At 38.5% G+C, this 25205-nt stretch overlaps 1 protein-coding gene across 2 annotated transcripts in view; it reads left to right on the top strand.

The window, feature by feature from the left end:
* The window catches only part of LOC140201320 (proteasome activator complex subunit 4-like), a 140901-nt gene that overhangs the window by 52268 nt on the left and 63428 nt on the right, over window positions 1-25205 (top strand). For both annotated transcript variants that reach the window (XM_072265203.1, XM_072265204.1), the window contains 12 exons: window positions 691-760; window positions 2852-2919; window positions 3320-3535; window positions 3724-3881; window positions 5423-5518; window positions 6491-6546; window positions 8192-8248; window positions 8853-8908; window positions 9298-9396; window positions 11826-11888; window positions 12070-12165; window positions 21539-21670. In XM_072265203.1, coding sequence (XP_072121304.1) covers window positions 691-760; window positions 2852-2919; window positions 3320-3535; window positions 3724-3881; window positions 5423-5518; window positions 6491-6546; window positions 8192-8248; window positions 8853-8908; window positions 9298-9396; window positions 11826-11888; window positions 12070-12165; window positions 21539-21670 — 1167 coding nt within the window. The remainder of the gene's footprint in view (window positions 1-690; window positions 761-2851; window positions 2920-3319; window positions 3536-3723; window positions 3882-5422; window positions 5519-6490; window positions 6547-8191; window positions 8249-8852; window positions 8909-9297; window positions 9397-11825; window positions 11889-12069; window positions 12166-21538; window positions 21671-25205) is intronic.

Raw genomic sequence — 25205 nt, 5'->3', positions numbered from 1 at the left:
GTCCCTTGACATCTATCACACATTGGCAAGACAGAAGGGTAAATCCTGTGCAAGCTGAGTTTAGAATAGTGAAGACGGTGGACAACTTTAAACTGGATCAGTTGGTGTCTGCTGTTAACAGAGCAAGCCTGTATCATAGACAAATTCTTGTCCCAGGCAGCTTCAGATAGGTCAATGCCTAATTCCTCTTTCCAGGCCTCCCTGATCTTCACAGTACAACCATCGAACAAACGTACAAACTTAGAAACAAGGTGCTTGGAGTCAGGAGGATTCTTTAAGATATCAAAAAATATATGCTTTCCTGGAAGGGTTTCAAAATTACAAATCTTGGATTGAATGTAGTGTCTAATTTGTAAGTAACGAAGGAAGGGCGAATGAGACAGCTCAAATTTCTCTTTCAGCAGACTAAATGTTGCAATCGCATAGCTTCTGTTCTTTGAATAGTTTGTTGAACACCCAAAAGGATTTTTCCCAATATTTAGAGTGATCTAAGGAACATTTGCTGATTGTTTATGTTCTGTTATTCCAGTTGTTCCAAATGTGCATTCAGTGGGTTCCATTATTAGAATAATGCTTGGTGTTTTTATATGGAATTGTTTGAAAAGCCCTGCGCTTTGTCATTATATCCTTGTGATGTAAAAACATTCAAATATGATATACTCTGGAATTGATTGTTATTTTTTTTTCTAGTGTCGACCCGCCACAGCTTTGAAACGATTTGTGCCACATTGCTGCAATGTAATAGCTCAACTAACCATCAGTAAGCATTGCAGCTTTAACATAGTGACTGTAATCACATGATTTAATGGAGAAATTAAACTCAAGTGTTGTAAGGTTCATTATAAATTGGTATGAAGAATAATGGAACCTGGTATAAATTGCTCGAAGATGAGTGCAAACTTGGATTAGCATAGACTTATATTTAGCATGTATTCAATTCCTTTCCTGCTTTAAGGAAGCATCTCAATTGAAGAGAATATGTTTGTAGCCACAAGTCTCTTATCGCCAGAGATTTCCACTACGGACTCTATTTTATTTTGAGATCTCAGTTCATGCTGTGATGACTGAACAAATTTTTAAATTATAGAATGAAAACATTTAAATATTGGCTCTGTGTCAATGTTAACCTTACTAATATTTTGAAATGTTTTGCTTGGGTTGCTGACCCTTTTACTCCATATTCTCTTCAATTTTGTTTTGGTACTATTTTATTTTTTTTAAGTTTATGTGTAAACTTGTTTGTTTTCAGTTTTTACTGTGGACTGTCAAACTGATTTTGATGTTGTGGTGAACTGTACAAATTTAGGTTTAAGTATCAAATTCTGAAAATGGTAAATGCTACAATTCAAATTAATTCAATTATAAATTAGCCTCTGAGCTGGTTCTCCCAATTATTAGAATGTCTAAATCTGTTTTTGAACATTACTTGAGATTTCTGTCAATTTTCCAGTTAATTTATTTTGAAGACAACACTTTGACCAAATCTCAAGCCTGTTTGACTGAAAATTTGACAAAAAGACCTTTCAATTGAGCTGAAGATTTTGTTGGACATTGCATTGTAAAAGAATCCAGATCAATCCTTGGGTCTTTGTATTGTTAGTCTAATAACAATATCATTTAGAAATTATGTGATGAATTTAAAAAGAAATCACCTGTATCCTCCATAGGAAGGGAAAAACTGAATTTTCAAGAAGTTGTTTCATTAATCTTGCAATCTTGTTCAGAAATTATAGTGATGAATGTGGATTTGTGTGTGTGTGTGTGTGTGTTTCTTTATATATATGTACGAGGGGTAATTGATAAGTTTGTGACCTAAGGTAGAAAGAGTCAATCTTAGAAAACCTAGCACATTTATTTTTCAACATAGTCCCCTCCTACATTTACACACTTAGTCCAGCGGTCGTGGAGCATACAGATCTTGGACCTCCAGAAAGTGTCCACAGCAGGGGTGAATGATAAGTTCGTGGCCTAAGGTAGAAGGAGATGAGTTCTTAACTTCAAAATTTCTGCATAATCACTCAAAGAGCTGAACTGCATGTGCATGTAACGAGAGCTGTATAACTCATCTCCTTCTACCTTAGGCCACAAATTTATCAATCACCACTGCTGTGGGCACTTTCAGGAAGTCCAAGATCCGTATGCTCCATGACCGCTGGACTAAGTGTGTAAATGTAGGCGGGGACTATATTGAAAAATAAGTGTGCTAGGTTTTCTAAAATTGACTCCTATCTTAGGCCATGAACTTATCAGTCACCCCTCGCATGTACATACATATGTGTGTGCATATATACGTGTGTGTGTGTGTGTGTGTGTGTAAATATGTATGTGAAAAGAAATTACAAAATATGTAGTTAAGTCTTAATGAATGTAGTTTGTGGAGCTTGTTTTAATTGATCTGGTAACTTGAGAGAAGATCTAGCTTGACATATAGAATTAAATGTAATTTGACACTTTATGAAACCCATTGAGTTGGAGAGTAAAAGAAAAGGCAGGAGTAACAAAAAATTTCTCAGGCTATTGAAGTGTGATCAGTTGCTTTCATTCACATCTGTGATGTGACTGTTTCACATCTTGAAGTCAGATCAATAGTAAAGTGCTCATGACACAACTGGGCTATTTTTGATGTTTAAGTGTAACTGAAAGAACAAGTTGGCATGGTAGGCATAATGTCAGGTGCTGCTGAGAGGAAGAAATTGCAAGCTGGAAGGGAAGAAAGCATGATCCTTAACGTGGTTATCAACTTTGTCCCCTATAGAAATTCTGATCAGTGATTGACTGAAAATCTACATATTTGGATGAAAAGGTGCATAAAATATTAAGACGTATCAGGATTATTTTTCGTTCTTTATAGATGATGATGTATTGCAGGAACAAGAGTTGGATAAGGAACTGTTATGGAATCTCCAGCTGTTATCAGAGGTAAAATTAACAAAGTTCAAAATAAATTATATTCAAGAAAGTGAAAAACTTGAAATATGAAGGTGATTTGTCCCCTTTTATGACAAATGACACATTTTTATGCTTTTGATTTTTTTCCCCCTTTTGGCTTAATTTATTTCAATGCTTGCTTTATATTTTTTGTGTTCTTCTGTATTACTCATTTGCAATTTTTGATTGAGAAACTGTAGCAACTACTCTTCTCGTATTACGTTCCACTAGAAGTTTTCTTATGCCAGGAACATATCAAAGCTGGAAGGAGACATTATCTCCACAGCATAAACTTGGTTAATTTTCATTCCAAAGCAGTGTTTAACAGATACTGCAAATACTAATTCCATGCTAGCTAAGGTTAATGCAGCATATAAATTTATTTTTTCAGGTTACACGTGTAGATGGTGATAAATTGCTACAGTACAAGGATCAACTTATAAACATTCTGCACCGAACACTACACCTAAAGTGTAAGCAAGGATATACTCTGGCTGGAAATTTGTTACATCATCTCCTTCGTTCAACTACATTAATCTATCCAAAAGAGTACTGTAGTGTACCAGGTGGTTTTGATAAACCATTCACAGAGTACTTTCCCATTAAGGTATATTATTTATTAATGGATATGATAAAATGTTATTTTCTGACTTTTGTATTATGCTCCGGCAAAATAACAAGCCTTTTTCCTATTTAAGCATCACATGCAGATAGAAGTTCTGTTGTTTTGAAATTTTATTCAAATAATATGCTATGTTTCCCTTTGTCCTCTCTTGACCCAAAATATGTCCATAGGATTGGGCAAAGCCAGGGGATCTGTGGAAACTGGGTATTCAGTGGCATGTTCCTTCTGAAGAGGAGATAACTTTTGCCTACTACTTGCTGGATAACTTCCTTCAACCTGAGCTTTCCAGACTCAAACGCTGTGCTGATGGAGAAACAGAAATGTCAAGGTTTGTTATAATATTGATGAAAATATATTGGGAATAGCTAGAGGTAAGGATGGACTAATGGAAAAAAATATATTCTCATTTCATTGTGTTTTTGGTCGGAGTTACTTTTATTCTGGCAACCTAATAATTTTATTCTGGATACCCTAACTTCAGCATGTACTTTGCATATCATCTCTGTTTTCCATTGAGATCTAATGATTTTAGTTGGCTAGTAAATTTGTGGGAATGAACCTGTGAACATGAAGCATGTAATTGTTTGACTTAAGTTCTATCATATGCAAACTAAATGCAATGTACAGGAGTGCAATGTTTTCAGCAAGACAAATAAAAAATGTAACATCAAAAAGTAGACTGGGGTAGTGCTAGGAAGTTTCAGTGTCTAGTGCTGACTGTTTCTGGGCACATAGTATTCATGTAAGAGTTTTAATATTCACATAAGAGGTGCTTTGTTTCTGAACTATTTTGCATATATAAACATATTAGGAAATATTGAATGAGTTTGAAATTTGTCGACAGCCTAATATTAATATTGTTGCCTTTTTATAATCTACATTGAGAACATCAAATATAAAACTGCTTTTAATTACCTGATAGATACTAACGTCACCTTGTCTTATGAGGGAGAGTTTATAGGTTTTGCATCTTCACACTCTGGTCCATTGTTTTCTGCCTTGATCTCTCTGCCCACTTAGTTTTAGCTCCCATATAATCAGCATCTGTTTCTAAGTGTCTCAGTTTTCCATTCCGTATAGCTCAAGACCCATTGTGACACCTAGTTGTTTCTTCAAAAACATGTTACTTTCCACTCACATTTATATTGTGATCAGATCCCAATTTGTGTATCAGTGACTTGACCCTCTGCTTTCTTACTGAATTAGTTGTTTAATTTGAAAGCCTGACGATTTTTGTTCTGTTTTTTTTTAAGATACCATTTGTATCCTCTCAAATCTTTTATGATCATCTTTCAATCATCTGCTTTTAGACTCATAGAACACTGATGCAGGTCCTTTTACACAATTTGTCCATGCCAATCAAGATGCCTACCTGAGCTTGTCTCATTTGCCTGCATTTGGCCTATATCCATTTCAACCTTCCCTATGCATTTTGGCTTATAAATATATTTTAAATGTCACAATTGTGTCTACCTTACACTTCCTATGGCAGCTCATTCCATTTACCCACCGTAGTCTGTGTGGATAAGCTCGTCTTCTCTGGCCCATCTACATCTTGCCTGTCCCAGCATAATCTCTTCCTCTTCCATAATAATCTTCCTGGACCTTGCCACTATTGTCTAGCTGGATGAGACCACATGTGTCTAATTCCACTTTGATGTCTCCATTTATACATAGTGAATTACCTGCTTCTGCCCTGATAGAGAATGTATTTTTAAGTCGAAGTGGTTTGGGATTGAGGGGGAAAGTATTCAAAAATCTCGAAGGAAAAAACAATTTTATTGTTAAAATGTAAGTATTTAGAGAACTGCTAACTTAAGGCAAATATCTAAATTCTGATAATGTAACTACTTCCACCTTTCTCTCTAGGGATGATATTCACCAGAGTTTGTGTATTGTACAGAACTGCCTGATGGGCTCAGGGAGCCTGTTGCCTTTCCTTGGTGGTGACCCCATACCTGACTTGTAAGGAAATTTGGTGTTGAATATAAATTGTGTTTTGTTTATATGAATTTTATTGTTTACTATTTCCATATAGTCCTTTGAATCTGTTCCTTTTCTCATGGATTTGAACATGAGAAGGCATCATACTGAAATCATGTTCTTACTTTCTATCGCATTTCAATATGAGTTGGGTGTCATCACTTGGAGCAATCCATGTTTTTCCAACTCAGTCTAGTCAGAAAGTAGGCTAATTGTAGTGTCTTGAATACTAAAAACATTTTGCTGTGGCATGCCAGGCTGTTCCTTGAGCTCACATGGTTAAATTTTTCCCAGAAATATTTTGGAAAATTAAAGCTCAAATGCTACATTGAGTGTGCCTGGAAATTTTAAAGCAAAAGCGCTTTTTAAAGTGGAGTTTCTTGGAAAGTGCAAGATTATTAGTATCCTTTGCAAGTGGAGTACACAGAATAATTTGAAATTTTATTGAAATATCCAGATTAGTATACAAATGATCTACAATTACATATTTTAATATTTTATTCCACTGTATACTTTATGAATACAAAGGAATTACAAAATTAACAATTACCAAATAAATGTAATAACAATTACAAACTTAATCTGTAATCAGCAGTACCACCTTGTTAACATTCTCCAAATGGTGACAATATTACGTGGCTTTATATATTTGAGAAATGCTTCATAACATTGATTTTAATATTTGAGGCTCAGTTATTCCTGAATTCTTCAGCAAATACTCCACTTTAGTAACTTCAGCGATATGAAATCTTGTTGCAGAGACTTATTCATTGATTTTGTTTATTTATTTGCCTTTTTGCATTTTTGATTTATTGGTTTGTTTAATTTTGCTGTTTTTAATTTCAATCAGGAATATTCCTGTCGAAGTACTGATGTCCTTGTTTAATCTTCAGTTTTAATATGGTACTGCAAAGTCTTGTAATATTGAAGAGCTATGCAATTATTGTCTTGCAGGGCTCCAACTCTAGTATCTTTGGAAGAGACGAAACTTTGCATTGGTGTTAATTATGGTATGTATGTAATTTTTATTAGAAAATATAATGAATGCTAGAGTAAGAAAGCAGATCAAAATGGAATTACTTAAAGATGAGCAGCAAGTGTAGAACTGTTAATATTTTCATACCACCCAAATTCTGGATTCCTGCATATGCTTTTACAAGTACAGACTTTTTGATTTTTATTGGTCTTATTACTTACGTGACCTTAAAGTGGCACTCTTTCCTTGTCTTCTGATTTATAAGTCACTCACATTTTCAGCTAAGCTTCAGTGCTCAAAAATAATTAGGTTAAAGAACCGAATTCCATATCTAATATAGAGAGATTTTGCATTTGAGGTGATAAAATACTTGCTTAAATATGTATTTGAAGGAATACCCCAATAATCTGCAATTGATAACTAAGTTTAATTTAATTTGCACTGTTAAATTACATGGTTTATTTAAATGTATTTAAGAGATTGGACTTTAGAATTTATTGTTAAAATGTTTTAGTGTTTGAACATAGTGTATTGTTGAATGATTCTTAACGTCAGAACTCTCATTGATAGGTAATTAAGCAAGGTATTTTGCTGACAGAACTTTCCGACAGTATTTTTGTGTGCTTGTGTAGATCTTGCCATTAATTAAGCAACCTTGGTTTTGAGGAATATTGATTTTATGTGCATGGGCTCTTTTTGAGGTCAGTGGCAAATGACAGAGTTTTACTCTAAATTGCAAGCAAAATCAAGGATAATGTTTCATAGTCATCGTCATACTTTATTGATCCTGGGGGAAATTAGTTTTCGTTACAGTTGCTCCATAAATAATTAAATAGTAATATGTAAATTATGCCAGGAAATAAGTCCAGGACCAGCCTATTGGCTCATGTGGGTGATTTTCCATCAGACAGGTCATTGCCATAAACGCTTACTCTGGAGAACTCTGCATGTGTCTTAATAAACGTCAGTTATGCTGAGCGTTTTTAGCATTGTATGTAATTGTATTCAATAAATTTTTGTTTTGATATCTCAGCATTTCCAAACACAAATTGCAGCTAAAACTGAATTTTCAGTGCTTTCTTTCAGAAAATAATTTTATTTGATGAAAAATTGAACCCGAGTAATTTAGTCTATTAAAATTCTCTTTATTAATTTGTAACAGTCTGTCTTTACAATGTAATTAGCAAATACAGGTTGACCTTCACTAATCTGCCACCATTAGTTCCTGAGGAGTGCCGGATTAGAGAAAATGCCGAATTACAGAAGGATCACATTCAGCATAATCAGTGCCAGATTATCGAAGGAACCAGATTACAGGTAGTCAGATTTGTGAAGGTCGACCTGTTCATAGATTTTTGAGTCGTTATTATGAAACTATGTGACTACAATCAGGAAAAAAAGTAATTGAAATATAATTTTGTATGTCTGAATGGCTAAAGTATTGTTCCATGAGGAGTCTTACTGTATCCTGTATCATGTGATTTTGCAAAACGAATATTTGAGTTTCCATTCATTAGTTGGGGAAACCTGTGGCAATTTTATGTAGATTAAAACCCAACATAAAATACTTCATGCTTGCAGATCGTTTACAGTTTATCTGAATTCCAGTGGTTTACTTAGGTTTCTAGAGTAAAATCATGGTATTATTTCTGATCTGTACTCAAATTTCCATATTTTAGATACTACAAGGGAAAATTATAGGGAAGCAATTGCCCAGGTCATGAGAAAACTGCTGCGTAAGTATCAGAGAAAGGTAACAAAAATTAACTGATAAGTTTCGAATTGGTCTTTTGGGGATAGTCTGTAGCTGTTCAATTTTCTACGTTGTTGGGTGTGGATCAGTGTTGCAGCTGCACTGGAATATCCTGGCTTTAGGGTAGCTATGTGGAGCTTCAGCATTGCAGCTGGACTGATGTCCGAATTCACTTCCTCAGTTGTGAATAGTGTACCATTTTAGCCATGTCAGTGTACAGCCACTTTAGCTCAGTTGACATGTAATATAATGGAAATTATCTACATGATGTTTCTGGCTGAAGATAGTTTGTTTGTATTTCTACTTCCCCTAATCTCTGAGGCACTATCGCTTTTTTCAAAAATCCAAGTAAGAGAGAAAACTAGTTAAGAAGAAGCATGCATTTCCCCCCTACTTGGAATTATAAAGGAGTAAAGCACAGTAACAGACCCTTTGGCCCATCTAGTCCATGCTGAACTGTTATGCTGCTGAGTCCAATTGACCTGTACCCTCTGTAGCCCACTGTACCCCTTCCATACAACAGCAACAGTATTATAGATATGAAGTCCTGCTAGCAATATATAGTACTTATTTCTCTTTGTTTTTAGATCATATGTTGGATAACTCTGAAGATGACACAAAATCTTTATTCGTAATAATTAAGGTGAGAATTAAAATCAATTTAAAAAGACAATTTTTCAGCATGATACTCCAATAAATATATTACCTAATGATTGAACAGTTTTTCCTGGGAAGCTAAGTTTATATCTGGTTGTATGAATTCAGTTATTTTGATCTAACTACTTATGGAGATCGGTCATTTTTTTAATACATAATTCTTCCCCAGTTACTTTCAATGAATATTGTGTACTTGTTATGGTTTGGTTACGTGGTGTGTTTTACACAGCAAAAATTGTCTTTTGAGCCTCACAATGTAAAATTTTGAAGAACCCTACAAGGTACTGGGATGGGTGATATGCTCACCACACTCCACTGTAGGGAAAGGAATTGTTGCATTTTACTGCTGTTAAACAAATATTATATTAATTTCAGATTATAGGAGACTTGTTGCAGTTTCGTGGCTCTTATAAACAGGAGTTTGACTCCAGATGGAAAAGCTTTAACCTTGTGAAAAAATCAATGGAGAACAGGGTGAGAATGATGTTAATAACTTGCTTTGAATAAAAATATATTTGTTTTATTACTTATCCATTGATGGGGTAACTCAGGTTTTGTTCTGCTTGTTGCAAGATACAAGGTACTTTCTATCATTTAAGTGGGATATGGGCATCAGTTGAAGGTCAGCATTAATTGCTCATCTCTATTTGTCTTTAAAAAGACAATGGTGGTGAGCCATCTTCTTGAACTGGAGCTTAATGTGAGTTTAATAGCACACAGTGCTAATGGGAAATGAGTTTTGAAGCTTGTGTATGGCAATGAAGAGGAAAAGTAATAGATCTGTCTCATGACTTAGTACAGCCTCATTCTCATTTACTTGAGAGGCGCTATCAAAGAACCCCAGGTGGTGGAGGGAAGGAATGTTTTGGGCAGGGGATTGGCTAGTAGTCAAGTGGATTGCTGTGGCTGTTGTGGGTTCCCAGCGCAGTCCTTTCTGAGACATGAATAGCCATGTCTAATTTGTTTTCATATTTATTTCATGTATTCATTACTCCTGCTACAAAAGCCTCTTCAACTTCCTGACCACTGTAATAATTTGCCTTGGATTCCGAGAGCTTTAGTTCCAGCTGAATAGACTCATTTATGGAAACACATTAAGTTCATCCATGTATCTGCATAAAATATGTCAATAGAAATTTTCTTGTCCTTTATCATAAGACATAGGAGCAGAATTAGGCCATTCAGCCCATCAACTCAGATCGAACAGTCCATCATGGCTGATTATTATCCCTCTCAACCCTATTCTTCTGTCTTCTCCCTCTAACCTTTAACACATGTCAGGAATGTATCTACCTCTGCTTTAAATATACCCAATGATGTGGCCTCCACAGCTGTCTGTAACATTTCTGTCTAGGCCTTTCAATATTCAGTAGGTTTCAATCAGGTCCCCCTCAATAGAGTACAGTCCCAGACCATGAAAGGCTCCTGCTACATTAACCCTTTCATTCCCAGATCATTATCATGTACTTCCTCTGGACCCGCTCAGAGTCAAAACACTCAAAATACTGAAGCAACTCAGCAGGCAGGCAGCATCTATGGAAGTGAATAAACAATTGACATTACAGGCCGAGACTGTTCATCAAGATTGAGGAGAAAAAAAAGACAAGAAGTCAGAGCAAGAAAATGGGGAGAGGGGAGGAAGAAGCACAAGGTGGCATTTGATAGGTGAAATCAGGAGAGGGGGAGGGGATGAAGTAAAGAGCTGGGAAATTGATTGGTGAAAGAGATACAGGGCTGGAGGAAGGGGAATCCGATAGAGGGTAAAAGACCATGGAAGAAAGGGTAGGAGGAGGAGCACGAGAGACAGGTGATGGGTAGGTAAGGAGATAGGAGAGGAGGGAAACGGGAGTGATGAAGGAGAGGGAGGAGGCAATTATCAGAAGTTTGAGAAATCAGTGTACATCTTAGTTCCTCCAGCATTTTGATAAGCGCTGGATCTTTTTTCATGTGCCTAAAATGACTCACAATACTCCAAGTGTGGTCTGACCAAAGCCTTATATCATTGCTCTTATATTCTAGTCTTCTCAAAATGAATCGGGTCCAGAGGCGAGGGTTGGGGCTGGTTCTGCTCCATTACATTTATTCTGCTCTCCTTGGCGCTGGAGGCTGTGCCCTGCTCCGGCTGCTCTGGGCTTAGTCTCTGCGAGCTTCGCTGTGTGATGAACTGATGCTGTGGGCCTGCTCCGGCTGATCCAAACTTTCAGTCTGTGGACTCACTTTCGTTCTGAATGCTGTTGCTTTATTGTTTGCATGATTTTTTTTCTCTGCCCATTGAGTGTTGGTCTTTTATTTAAATTGGATTCTTTTGGGTTTCTTGTTTCTTGTTTCATAGCTGCCTTGGAGCAGATGATATTAAATTCAGCTGTTTCCTTTTTACAACACAATTTTTAAGGTCAAGTTTTTTTTTGATCAAAAGTTTTGTGACCATTTCCCTTAAAGTGCTCCTTTTTTTCTTTTTCATTTGGGAAAGCACCGCGGAATAGTCTACCAAAGTTGAGAGTGTTGTATAGATTTAATTTATAAAGACTTCCTTTTTTGAATCCTTCTTTATGATGGTATTCTCTTGTAGTGGAATTAAGATTCATTTATGTACTACTTCCTGGTTTGCACATTTCCTTTGTGTCTCAGTAATGAATGAATTGCTCTTGATCCAGTGAATAGAGCAGTTTCAGTATGATTCATCATGTTAGTTAGACTTGTATCCTGATGTCATTTAGTTTGATTTATGAGCTGTTAATGCTGCAATAGTAAGAGCTTTGGTTTTGGTGTCCCACTTTATCTCAGTACATCTCTCCTTTTTTTCTACCTCACTAATTCTTTAACTATTCTTGTCATGTAATTAAATATATTTTACAATATTGCACATTTCTAAAATATTGTTGTTCTTGTTGTGTAACATACAGCTCCATGGGAAGAAACAACATATCAGAGCACTGCTAATTGATCGAGTTATGCTGCAGCATGAGGTATGTCCATTCCATGAGAATTAAACCTGATATTTATTGTCATGGATTAAATTGCTGTTTTTAATACTACATGTAATTAAATTTTTGACTGAACATTAATGGAAGAACAAATGAGACAATTTTTAAGTCTTTGAATGTTATAAGGTGTTAGGCTGATTTTTAAAAATTGTTTTGTGTACAGCTGCGAACTTTGACAATTGAAGGTTGTGAATATAAAACAATTCACCGTGATCTGATGCGAGATCTTCTGCGATTGTCAACGAGTACATACAGTCAGGTAACGTTTCTGAATTCTTGTGATGAGAACAATAAGCTGTTCATCAAATCTAATTTTTGCTTTCTTATACTATATGAAAGCTGAATATAATCCACTTCATAAAGATGAGAAAATCTGAAGATGTTGGAAATCCAAGCAATGAACAAAAAATGCTGGAGGAACTCTGCAGGCCAGGCTGCATTTATGGAAAGGAGTAAAAGTCGATGTTTCAGGCTGAGACTGGGGGGGGGGGGGGGGGGGGGTGTTGCAGAGGAAGAAGTACAAGATGGTAGGAGATAGACGAACTGGGAGGTGGAGAGGGGTGAAGTAAAGAACTGGGAAGCTGATAGCTGAAAGAGATAAAGAGCTGGAGAAGGGGGAATCTGATGTGAGAGGGTGGAAGACTATGGAAGAAAGGAAAGTAAGGAGTGCCAGAGGGAGGTGATGGGGAGATAAGGTGAGAGAGGGAAAGGGGAAATGAGAATAGTGAAGGGGTAGGGGGCAGTTAGCTGAAGCTTGAGAAATCGATGTTCATGCCATCAGTTTGGAGGCTACCCAGATGGAATATGAACTGTTGCTTTTCCGATCTGAGTGTGCCTTCTTCGCATGAGTAGAGGAGGCCATGGACTGACGGTGCTGGAATGGGAAGTAGAATTAAAGTGGGTGGCCATGGGAAGATCCCGCTTTTCCTGGTGTACAGACCATAGGTGCTTGGCAAAGCGGTCTCCCAATGTACGTCGGGTCTCACCAATATACAGGAGGCCACACCAGGAGCACCAGATACAGTTAATGACCCCAACAGGCTCACAGGTTAAGTGTCGCCTCACCTGGAAGGACTGTTTGGGGCCCTGAATGCGAGAGAGGAAGGAGATGTAGGGGTAGGTATGGCACTTGTTCCACTTGCAAGGATAGGTACCAGGAAGGATGAATGGACAAGGGAGTCATGTAGGGAGCAATCCCAGTGGAAAATGGAGGGCAGGAAAAGATGTGCTTGGTCATGGAATCCCGCTGGAGGTGGCAGAAGTTATGGAGAATTATGTGCTGGATGCGGAGGCTGCTGGGGTGGTAGGTGAGGACAAGAGGAACCCTATCCCTGAGGGGTGGCAGGAGGATGGGGTGAGGGCAGACGTGCGTAGTGGATGAGATGCAGGTGAGTGTAACAATGATGGTGGAGGAAGAAAAGTTTTTTTTTGAAGAAGGTGGACATCTCATTGGTTCTAGAATGCAAGCCTCATCCTGAAAGCAGATGCGGTGAAGCCGGAGGAACCAAGAGAAGGGGATGGCATTTTTACAGTTGACAGTGTGGGAAGAGGTATAGTTCAGGTAGCTATGAGAATCAGTGGGTTTGTAAAAGATAACAGTTGATAAGCTGTCTCCAGAGATAGATCGAGAATGGGGAGGGAGGTGTCGGAAATGGACCAAGTAAATCTGAGGGCAGAGTGGATTTTGGAGGCAAAGTTGATGAAGTTGACGAGATCAGTGTGGGTACATGAGGCAGCCCCAATGTAGTCGTTGATGTAGCGTAGGAAAAGTTGGGAAGTGATACTGATGTAGGCTTGGAACATAGACTGTTGCACATAGCCAACAAAAAGGCAGGCATAGCTGGGACCCATGCCAGTACTCATGGCTACACCTTTGGTTTGGAGGAAGTGGGAGGAGCTGAAGGAGAAATTATTGAGAGTGAGGACCAGTTCTGCCAGACGGAGTAGAGTGATGGTAGAGAGGAGCAGGTTGGGTCTATTATCTAGAAAGAAGTGAAGAACTTTATGGCCCTCCTGATGGAGGATGGAGGTATATAGGGACTGCATGTCTATGGTGAAAATGAGGTGATTGGGGCCAGGGAACTTTAAGTCATTGAAAAGATCCAGAGGGTGTGAAGTGTCAACAATGTAGGTAGGAAGGGACTGATCCGGGGGGATAAAGCAGAGTTGAGGTAAGCAGATATAAGTTTGGTGGGGCAGGAGCAAACAGAAACAATTGGTTTACCTGGACAGGCAGGTTTGTGGATCTTGGGTAGGAGGTAGAAACAGGAGCTGTGGGGTAAGGGAACTATGAGGTTGCTGTCTGTGGATGGGAGATCCCCAATGTTAATAAGGTCAGTGATAGTGTAGGTGACAATGGCCTGGTGCTCCTTAGTGGGGTTCTATTTGAAGGATAAGTGAGAGGAGGTGTCTGAGAGTTGTCGCCCGGCCTCAGCAAGGTAGAAGTCAGTCCGCCAGACTACTACAGCACCCCATTATCTGCAGGTTTAGTGAGGTTAGGATTAGTGCAGCGAGGGTGGGAAGCAGTGCGTTTGGAAGGAGTGAGGTTAGAATTGGAGAGTTTCTACCATCTCCCACAGGATCCCAGCACCAAGCACATCTTTCTCTCCCCTTCATTTTCTGCTTTCCTATGCAACTCCCTTGTCTATTCATCCCTCCCCACTGATCTTCTTCCTGGTACTTATCCTTGCAAGTGGAAGAAGTGCCATACCTCCCTCATTACCATTCAAGGCCCCAAACAGTCCTTCCAGGTGAGGCAACACTACAACCTGTTGGGGTCATCTACTATATCTGATGCTCCTGGTGTGGCCTCCTGATATGTTGGTGGGACCCAATGTGGATTGGGAGACCGCCTCACTGAGCACCTATACTCCATCCACCAGAAAAAGTGGGGAACCCCCGTTGGCCACCCACTTCAATTCTATTTTCCATTCCCATCCGACGTCCCAGTCCCTGACCTCCTCTTCTGGTGCGATGAGGCCACATTCAGGTTGGAGGAGAAACACCTTATATTCTGGCTGAGTAGCCTCAAAACTGATGGTATGAACGTTGAAAATTGCCCCCCACCTCCTCACCATTCCCATTTTCCTCCCTCACCCCATCTCTGTACCTGCCCATCACCTCCCTCTCCTGCTCCTCCCCCTTCCATTTCTTCCAGGACTTCCACCCTTTCCTATCAGGTTCCCCCTTCTCCAGCTCTTTATCTCTTTATCTCTTTATCTCTTTATCTGTTTCACCTCTCAGCTTCCCAGCTCTTTACTTCACCCCTCCCCCTCTCATGATTTCACTTATCACCTACTACCTTGTACTTCCTCCTCCCCAAACCACCCACCTTCTTGCTCTAACTTCTCATCTTATTTTCCAGTCCTCTCGGCCCAAAACGTTGACTGTACTTTTTTCCACAGATGTTGCCTGGCCTGCTGAGTTCCTCCGGCATTTTGTCTGTGTTGCATAATCCACTTCATGTTCATTCCTGTTAATCTTTTTCAAGAAATTTTCTCTTGCTCTCAATTATTTTATGATCATCTTACCATCTCCCCGAGAAACATAGAAACATACAAACATAGAAAAAGGGAGTAGGCCATTCGGCCCTTCGAGCCTGCACTGCCATTCAGTATGATCATGGCTGATCATCCAACTCAGAACCCTGTACCTGCCTTCTCTCCATACCCCCTGATCCCTTTAGCCACAAGGGCCATATCTAATTCCCTCTTAAATATGGCCAATGAACTGGCCTCAACTGTTTCCTGTGGCAGAGAATTCCACAGATTCACCACTCTCTGTGTGAAGAAGTTTTTCCTCATCTCGGTCCTAAAAGGCTTCCCCTTTATCCTTAAACTGTGACCCCTTGTTTTGGACTTACCCAACATCGGGAAAAATTTTCCTGCATCTAGCCTGTCCAATCCCTTTAGAATTTTATACATTTCAATAAGATCCCCCCTCAATCTTCTAAATTCCAGCGAGTATAAGCGTAGTCGATCCAGTTTTTCATCATATGAAAATCCTGCCATCCCAGGAATTAATCTGGTGAACCTTCTTTGTACTCCCTCTATGGCAAGAATGTCTTTCCTCAGATTAGGAGACCAAAACTGCACACAATATTCCAGGTGTGGTCTCACCAAGGCCTTGTACAACTGCAGTAGAACCTCCCTGCTCCTGTACTCCAATCCTCTTGCTATGAATGCCAGCATACCATTCGCCTTTTTCACCGCCTGCTGTACCTGGATGCCCACTTTCAATGACTGGTGTACAATGACACCCAGGTCTCGTTGCACCTCCCCTTTTCCTAATCGGCCACCATTCAGATAATCTGTTTTCATGTTCTTGCCACCAAAGTGGATAACCTCACATTTATCCACATTAAATTGCATCTGCCATGAATTTGCCCACTCACCTAACCTATCCAAGTCACCCTGCATCCTCTTAGCATCCTCCTCACAGCTAACACTGCCGCCCAGCTTCGTGTCATCCGCAAACTTGGAGATGCTGCATTTAATTCCCTCATCCAAGTCATTAATATATATTGTAAACAACTGGGGTCCCAGCACTGAGCCTTGCGGTACCCCACTAGTCACTGCCTGCCACTCTGAAAAGGTCCCGTTTATTCCCACTCTTTGCTTCCTGTCTGCCAACCAATTCTCTATCCACATCAATACCATACCCCCAATACCGTGTGCTTTAAGTTTGCACACTAATCTCCTGTGTGGGACCTTGTCAAAAGCCTTTTGAAAATCCAAAAGTACCATATCCGCTGGTTCTTCCCTATCCACTCTACTAGTTACATCCTCAAAAAAATTCTGTAAGATTCGTCAGACATGATTTTCCTTTCACAAATCCATGCTGACTTTGTCCGATGATTTTACTGCTTTCCAAATGTGCTGTTTTCACATCTTTGATAACTGACTCTAGCATTTTCCCCACCACCGATGTCAGGCTAACCGGTCTATAATTCCCCGGTTTCTCTCTCGCTCCTTTTTTACAAAGTGGGGTTACATTAGCCACCCTCCAATCCTCAGGAACTAATCCAGAATCTAAAGAGTTTTGAAAAATTATCACTAATGCATCCACTATTTCTTGGGCTACTTCCTTAAGCACTCTGGGATGCAGACCATCTGGCCCTGAGAAATGTGGACATATCTTATTATTTACCTAATTATCGATTATATATCAATGTGTGTCCTAATTCTAAACAAGTTTTTGTAAAGTTCACTTTACAATTTAATATGAATTTTATCATTGAAACTAAAACATCTTGCTGACCGTCAGAGGTGCACTATATTTCTTTGACCACATTATATGGAGAGCATCAAACTTTGGCAGATAGCACTGGTTTCCAGCACTTTGGAACATGTTGCAATGTAAAAACCACGATGCAAGTGTAAATTGTTGTGCATAAGTAGTAGTTGAACAGGGCGGGACATTTTACCCTGGAGCATAGGAAGCTGAAAGTTGGTCTTGTAGAGCCATACTGTCCTATGCAGGAGTCTGAGACACCTAGAGATTTTTTTATATAAATTTAGTTTTAAATGTTTATTTTTGTCTCCTGCATTGGTGTGTCAATATAAAAGAGAAAATTTTAGATTCCCAAACATTAATTCTCAAAAACTATATGTTACAGAGAGTATTTTTGAATTTCATTAAAGTAACAGATGAAATAATGACCACTTTTCAAATAAAAAACTTGATTGCTTTGTAAGTATTTAGCCCAGTGCATGATTAAACAAAGATGTGCGAGTGATCAAAGACATAATGAGTTGAATGAATTAAACTGATTAACTGATACTGAATCGGATGTTGAAGGAACTGCTTGAAGGACAACCAAACTGAAATGTGAGGTTGTGGCAGATTTGACAGTTTAACTTTCAAATTATCAATTCTTACACCTTGGCAAAAGTGAACATAGCAACAAGACAGGAGTTTCAAGATGAGCTGTCCAAGCTGTTCTGAAGAAGTACAAAGAAATGAGCAAGGTGGATGACCAGAAGCGCAGTGGTCGGCTATGGAAACTGACTGCAGCAAACAAGAGACACATCAAACTGACATCCCTGCTAAATCGCGAGAAGTCCAGCACTGCTATCAGGTCTGAACTCTCAGAGAACGTTGGAACTTAAGTACACCCCTCTACAGTCCAGAGAAGTCTTGGCAGAAGTGGTCCTCATGGAAAAATTGCTGCCAGAGAGCCATTCCATAAGACCATAAGGTCATAAGACATAGGAGCAGAAATAAGCTATTTGGCCCATCAAGTCTGCTGTGCCATTCAATCATGGCTGATTCTGTTTTCCCCTCCTTAACCTTGTTCCCCGGCCTTCTCCCCGTAATCTTTGATGCCGTGTCCAATCAAAAACCTATCATTCTGTACCTTAAATACACTCATAGGTTTGGGGCTATGTTTCTGAAAATAGAGCTGGTGATCTCGACAGAATTAATGGAATCAATATTTGAGAAATACAAGCAAATTCTCATCCCATCACGCAATACCATCAGGAAGGCATCTGATCGATCCCAACTACATTCTGCAGCAGGACAGCGACCCCAAGCACATGGCCAAGGTAAAATAAAGAACTATTTTCAGCAAACAGAAGAACAAGGAGTGGCCTCCAGAGAACCCTGAACTCAACATCATTGAGGTTGTCTGGGATTACCTGGAGAGACAGAAGCAAGTGAGACAGCCAAAGTTTGCAGAAGAACTGTGGCAAGTTCTCCAAAATGCTTGCAACAACCTAGCAGTCAGATTTCTTATAGAACTGCACAACAGTGTACCTAGAAAATTGATGTGGTTTTAAAGGCAAAGCGTCCACACCAGATATTGATTTGATTTCATTTTTTTTTACTGTTTATAGTAAATTTTTTGATATTTAGAAACTTTTCATTTCGTCACTTAGAGAGTTCTCATTTCATTACTTTTGAAAGCATCTTTGTTTTACAGAATTTTTTCTATGTGTGCCTAAGACTTTTGCACCGTACTGTATAAGGGGTATAGATGACTCGAGAGTGAGTTTTTCCTCAGTAGGGCATCTGAAACTGCAGATCATCAATTTAAATTAAGAAGGAAAAGATGTAAAAAGTATCTGAGAGGAAACATTTTTCAGAGTGGTGAGGGTATATAGAATGAGCCGCCAGTGAGGGGGTTTAAAAGACAGGTACATGGATAGAAAATGTTTGGAGGAATTTGAGTGAAATGTAGGCAAATCAGACTAGCTTGGCATGTAAAAGTTGAGCCAAAGGGCTTGTTTCCATGCTATATGACTGTAATGCTGTAACTCTTCTAAATCAGTCAAATTATATAATAACCCCTTACAGCCAGTAATATCAGTTAGCTAATTTTACTTCATTTACTCTTCTGTCTGACTTTTAGAGGACAGCTGTCATCCAACTTGTACTGACCTGGTTTTTATTAAGTTTGCCATAAGTTTTTTAAAATCATTAATAAAACAAATTCTAAGTAAAATTATTGTAAAATAAGAATACAAAATAAAATAGAATTGTATGTATACATCCAGTTATTAACCATCAAATCGATTGTCACAGGAAAGCTAAACTTGAGTGTGACTCCCTTCTGTAATCCCAAAATGGATGAAAAGAATACTGATTCAACTTTGATGTGTATCGAAATGTTTTTACCAAGTTTTTGTTTTGATTTGTTACACCTTGCCTCCCAATTTGGTGTCTTAGGCAACATACGGTATTTCTAAATATGTAATCATTTACGTCCATCATGATTATATGTGACCCCCAGTATCCATTTTCTAATACTAAAAACTTAATTCTCTTATTGCTCTTAATTCTCTTATTGCTTTTGTACTTTTAAAGATCTTTATCCTAGCAGTCAAATTGGATTTAATTGTGTTTATTATTGATTTAAACATTGTATTTACTACAAATTTTGGGTGAATACTTTGCAAAAGAAGGTGAGACAAGCAGAAAAAGTGTTTTTAATAATCTGCAAAAATCTTGATAATGTCAAACTTGGACTAAAAGTAAATTATTTAAATTAATAATATAAATGCTGCCTCTCATAATGAAAATAATACATTCTGGGTTTCCTGGAGCATTCTATAATAGATCCAGAGAAAAAAGCCTCTTATAAAACTTGACTTTATAATGTGACAAAGTTAATATTAATCTCAGATTAAGGAATATTTTATGAAAAGGAATCGCATTACTGCAGAATTGTAGTTTCAGACTAACACATTTAAGTTCTAAAGTAAAAATCAAGCTTAAAGGGAATTTCTTATGTGTGTTCAATTACATGGCAGATGTATAGAAAACTAAATGTGACCAGTGTACATTCTATCCAGAGATAAATGTCCACGGGGGAAAAGAGATTTCATCTACAGCCAAGCAAGGAAGTTAGCAATAGTATTGAATTAAAGGATGCAAGCTGGTGTAGTTTGATCAACCAGCAAAAGGCCACAATGTTGAAATGCTGATCATAAAATATGGAAGTTATCTGACTATAGATGCATCTTCTTGTGTATAATAAAGAAAATGGCAAAAGTAAGTATAGGTTCTGTGGAGGACAGTAAAAGAAGTTGCAGTGGGTACCCAGAAAGCAGCAAAGAAACTTTGTATTTTTTTTCCCACAGTTAGAGATGGACATGTCTGTGATAAAGCAGGGAACCTACCCTTGCTGTGTGAGACCTGAAAAGTAATTATTATTAATAAAGGGAAGTGTCAGAGTAATCAAGGGGACAGAAAACAAATTACTCTGGCATAGATAACATTAGGCTTCTAAAAGAAGCAGCTGCAGAGGTTATCAATCAATGGTCATTCAAGAGGTAGAGGTAGCCAATCAATACATCTATGGTCATTTCCCCAAGTTTCCTAGGTTGTGCAATAATTGGAAAATAGCAATAGTAAAACTTGCAATTAAGAATGGTGATATGGCAGTTAAAATATACAATAGTTTGATTGATAAGGGTTACTGTTGTTTTAATGAAGGGAAATTTTATTTGACAATTCTGTTAAGAACTTTTTAAAGGTTTAAGTAACAGGTAGGTATTTGTGAGGTGCTGTCAGAGCAGCTCAAATGAATGACCATAGTGCATTTTGTAGACTGCACACACTGGAGGTATGGTGCACTAGTGGAAGGAGTGAATATTCAGGATTACAGATGGGCTGCTAATCAAGCCAATTGCTTTGCCTGGATGGAGTTCAGCTCCTTGAGAGTTGGAACTGCAATCATCCAGGTTAGTGGTATGTATTCCATTATACTCCTCCCTTGTACCTTGCAGATGGCCAAGGGCTTTGGAGTTTGAAGGGGTGTTTCATCTGCCACACAAACTCAATTTTTTTCTAACCACAGTATTTATATGGCTATTTGAATTGAATCAGTGGTCAACAAGTCACCTCCACAGCGTTATGATGGTGATAAAATTTAGGGTGGATGATGTGGGTTGATGTAATTTTGCAAATGTTTATAAATGAAATTCAGGAAGTAACATTTAGGCATAGGAAGGACTTCGAAAGTGAAATGATGTGTTCGCTATTATGTGGAGTTGGCATACAAAGATTTGGAAGTGTTACTGAAATTATATTGAGATGTCAAGATCTCATTTAGAGGACTGTGTTTTGTACAACACAACGTTCTGAAATAAGTTTTTTTTAAATCGGTATGATGTCTGTATTTGCAGGTGCGAAGTAAAGCCCAGCATGTTTTCTTCACAGCTTTGGGGACTTACAATTTTTGCTGTCGAGATCTTATTCCACTGGTGCTGAAATACTTGTGCCCTGACAAACAGAATACAAGCCAGCAACAATTGAAAGTAAGTATTTGGCATTTGTTGAAGCATTGAATAATCTTTGACCTTGTAATGATCTAGTTGTATTGAATTTACAATAAGAAGTTGTTATAGTAGGTGATTTTAACTTTTCACATATTGACTGGGAATCCCATACTGTAAAAGGACTAAATGGGATAGAGTTATCAAATGTGTTCAGGAAAGTTTCCTTCTTCAGAACATAGAAGTCCCAGCAAGAGCACATGTGATATTAGCACATGTGATCTGCTATTAGGGAATGAGACAGGATAGGTGACAGAAGTTTGTGTAGAGGAACTCATTGCATCTAGTGATGACAATGCCATTAGTTTCAAAGTAAATTTGCAAGTAGATAGGTCCGCTCCATGGGTTGAGATTCTAAATTGGAGGAAGGTCAATTGTGATGGTATCAGAAATGATCTGGCAAGTGTAGATTGGCACAAGCTGTTTTCTGGCAAAGTACTTGGTAAGTGAGAGGCTTTGAAAAGTGGACTAGGAGGTGAAGATAACAAGCGTAGTGAACCTTGGTTTTCAAGAGATCTTGAGACCCTGACTAAGAGAAAAAAGGAGACACATTGCAGGTAGGAACAAATGAGGTGCTTATGGAGCTCTTGTGTTCCCTTGGACCTGTTGGGAGGCAAATGCAGAAATTGTCAGGGCCCTAGCAGAGATATTTAAATCATCCTTAGCAACAGAAGAGATTCCTAGAGGTTGGAGGATAGCCAATGTTGTTCTGCTTTTTAAAAAAGACGTTAAACATAAACCAGGAAATTATAGGCTAGTGAGTTTGACATCAGTTGCGGAAAAGTTATTGGAAGGTATTCTGAGGGACCCGATATATAAGTATTTGGATAGACATGAACTGATTAAGGTTAGTTCAGCATGACTTTAGCATGTTAGGTCATTCCTAACCAATTTTTCATGCAAGTTACTAAGAAAGTTGAAGGCAAGGCAGTGGATGTTGTCTACGTGGACTTTGGTAAAGCATTTGACAAGGTCCCGCATGGGAGGTTGGTCAAGAAGGTTCAGTCACTCGGCATTCAAGATGAGGTAGTAAATTGGATTAGACATTGACTTTGTGGGAGAAGACAGAGAGTGGTAGTAGATATTTGCCTCTCTGACTCGAGGCCTGTGATTAGTGGTGTGCTGCAGGGGTTGGTGCTGGGTCCATTGTGGTTTGACATCTATGATCTGGATGATGATGTGATTAACTGGATCAGCAAATTTGCAGATGGCACCAAGATTGAGGGTGCAGTGGAGAGCAGGGAAGGCTATCATGGCTTGCAGAGGGATCTGCATCAGTTGGAAAAATAGGCTGAAAAGTGGCAGATGAATTTAATACAGACAAGTGAGAGGTATTGCACTTCAATAGGACCCACCAGGATATGCCTTACACAGTGAATGGAAGGGCACTGAGCAATGTGGTAGAACAAAAGGATCTGGGAATCCAGGCCCATAATTCATTGAACATGACATCACAGGTAGATAGAGGCATAAAGAAAACTTTTGACACATTGGCCTTCATAAATCAATGTATTGAGTACAGGAGTTGGGATGTTATGTTGAAGTTGTATAAGATGTTGGTTTGGCCTAATTTGGAGTATTCTGTTGCAGTTTTGGTCACCTACCTACAGGAAAGATAAAAATAAGGTTGAAAGAGTACAGAGAAAATTTACAAGGACGTTGCCAGGTTTGGAGAACATGAGTTATAAGGAAGGATTGAATAGGTTAGGACTGTTTTCCTTAGAACTGGAAGACTGAGGGGAGATTTGATAGAGGTATACAAAATCATGAGGCGTGTTGATAGAGTAAATGCAAGCAGGCTTTTTCCACTGAGGTTGGGTGGGATTACAGCCAGAAATCATGGGTTAAGGGTGAAAGATGAAAAGTTTAAAGGGAACATGAGGGAAACTTCTTCACTCAGATAGTCATGAGAGTGTGGAATGAGCTGCCAGCACAAGTGGCGCATGTTGTAGCGTGGATGAAATTACTGGAGAGACAGTCACTGGTAGATACAAAGCAGCTTGTTTATTCGACACAACAAAGTACAGCAGGCATCTTAACGGATGGAGGCGCTTTCCGCAGAAAGGTCTGCTAGCTAAAATGTGGGCTCGATATTTATATGCTAAACACAAAGGCAATCGCTACTTAAAAAGTTACAGACAATGCTTCCTTTTGAAGTTACATACAAACATCACACCTTCGGATCTCATCCTTTCCTTCTGACGCCAACATGTCTGTGTTGGTATCCACAGCCTTTAGTTCAATCCACAATACATTTATTTGGCATTTTACGTGCTAACATAGAAGACAATTAATATTTATAATGTATAGATAAGACTGTCTTCAAAACTACAGCATCAGGCACCAGAAGCATCTGGTATTTACACCTTTTAGGAAGCCCATTGTGGTGGACTCAATCCACAGTCCTTTGTCAAACAGTTAAAATAGAAGTCTGGTGGCCAAAGTCATTTAAGTGTTAACAGATCATCTACCCAAAAAGAAATCCACTCTAACAGCGCATGCGAGCTAGATTTCAACATTTAAGAGAAGTTTGGATAGATACATGGATGGGTAGGGGGGTGGAGGGCTATGGTCCCAGTGCAGGTTGTTGGAAGTTTGCATGGACTAGATGGGCTGAAGGGCTTGTTTCTGTGCTGTACTTTTCTATGAGTCTGTGCAAACCACCTTCCATGCTGTTAAAGACCTCTATCATAATCTAGCCGACCCCCAGTATCTCAACTCGCGTATCATGGACCTACATTATTTTGTGGTTTGGCAATGGCCTGATTCTCTATGACTCTAGAAGATTCCACTAAAAAAAATGTTTTGAAGCTGGCTTATTTTATTGTTATTTAACTTTACCATAGTTGTACTTATCAAGGATGTGTTTGGAGAACATTATCTTGGATGATCTTTCGTGAGGGCTTAACTGAAATTGTGTTCTGTTTGAAATTTTCAGAATTTTAAAATGGAGAAAAAAAATGAAGATTCGGCTAGTAATTTTATATTTCTCTTTGTAGATTTTCTGTAGGTTGGTTTACTAATCAAACACCCATATGATCTATGTCAGCATAATCTTTATACCTTTTTCCCATTAATGTTCATTCGTATGCACTGGAACGGATTTGCTTGATTCTGAGCTTTTTGGAATTTGTGATAATGAAGTAATTTTAAACCTTTTATATCTTAAACAGAGAATAAACCTATAGTTGCTTTATTCACATAAGCAGAACTAGAAAGTGGGGGTGGATGAATAATCTGTGGGGTAGGGCAGACCAGAGTCTTGTTCTGTGCTCATAGATTTTGTCTGTAACTTCAGGATTTTGGGCTTAGTCATCTATTGTTTAAGGAACTAATTCATGTTGGAAGTTTGAGAATGTTATTTGGGACTTTCATTGCTTTGAGGAATTAATGATTGCTTTTCTTCCTTTCATTCACCAGTTCAGGGTTTTGGTATTTTGGGCTGGGATTCACTCCAGATCTGCTTTCAACTCCTCTGTGTCAATTTTAACCCCCTTCAGTGTTGTAATGCAGGTGA

This window comes from Mobula birostris, chromosome 8 (assembly GCF_030028105.1).
Source record: "Mobula birostris isolate sMobBir1 chromosome 8, sMobBir1.hap1, whole genome shotgun sequence".
NCBI lineage: Eukaryota > Metazoa > Chordata > Chondrichthyes > Myliobatiformes > Myliobatidae > Mobula > Mobula birostris.
The sequence above is the reverse complement of the archived record's forward strand: the minus strand, read 5'-3'. Positions and strand labels throughout refer to the sequence as shown.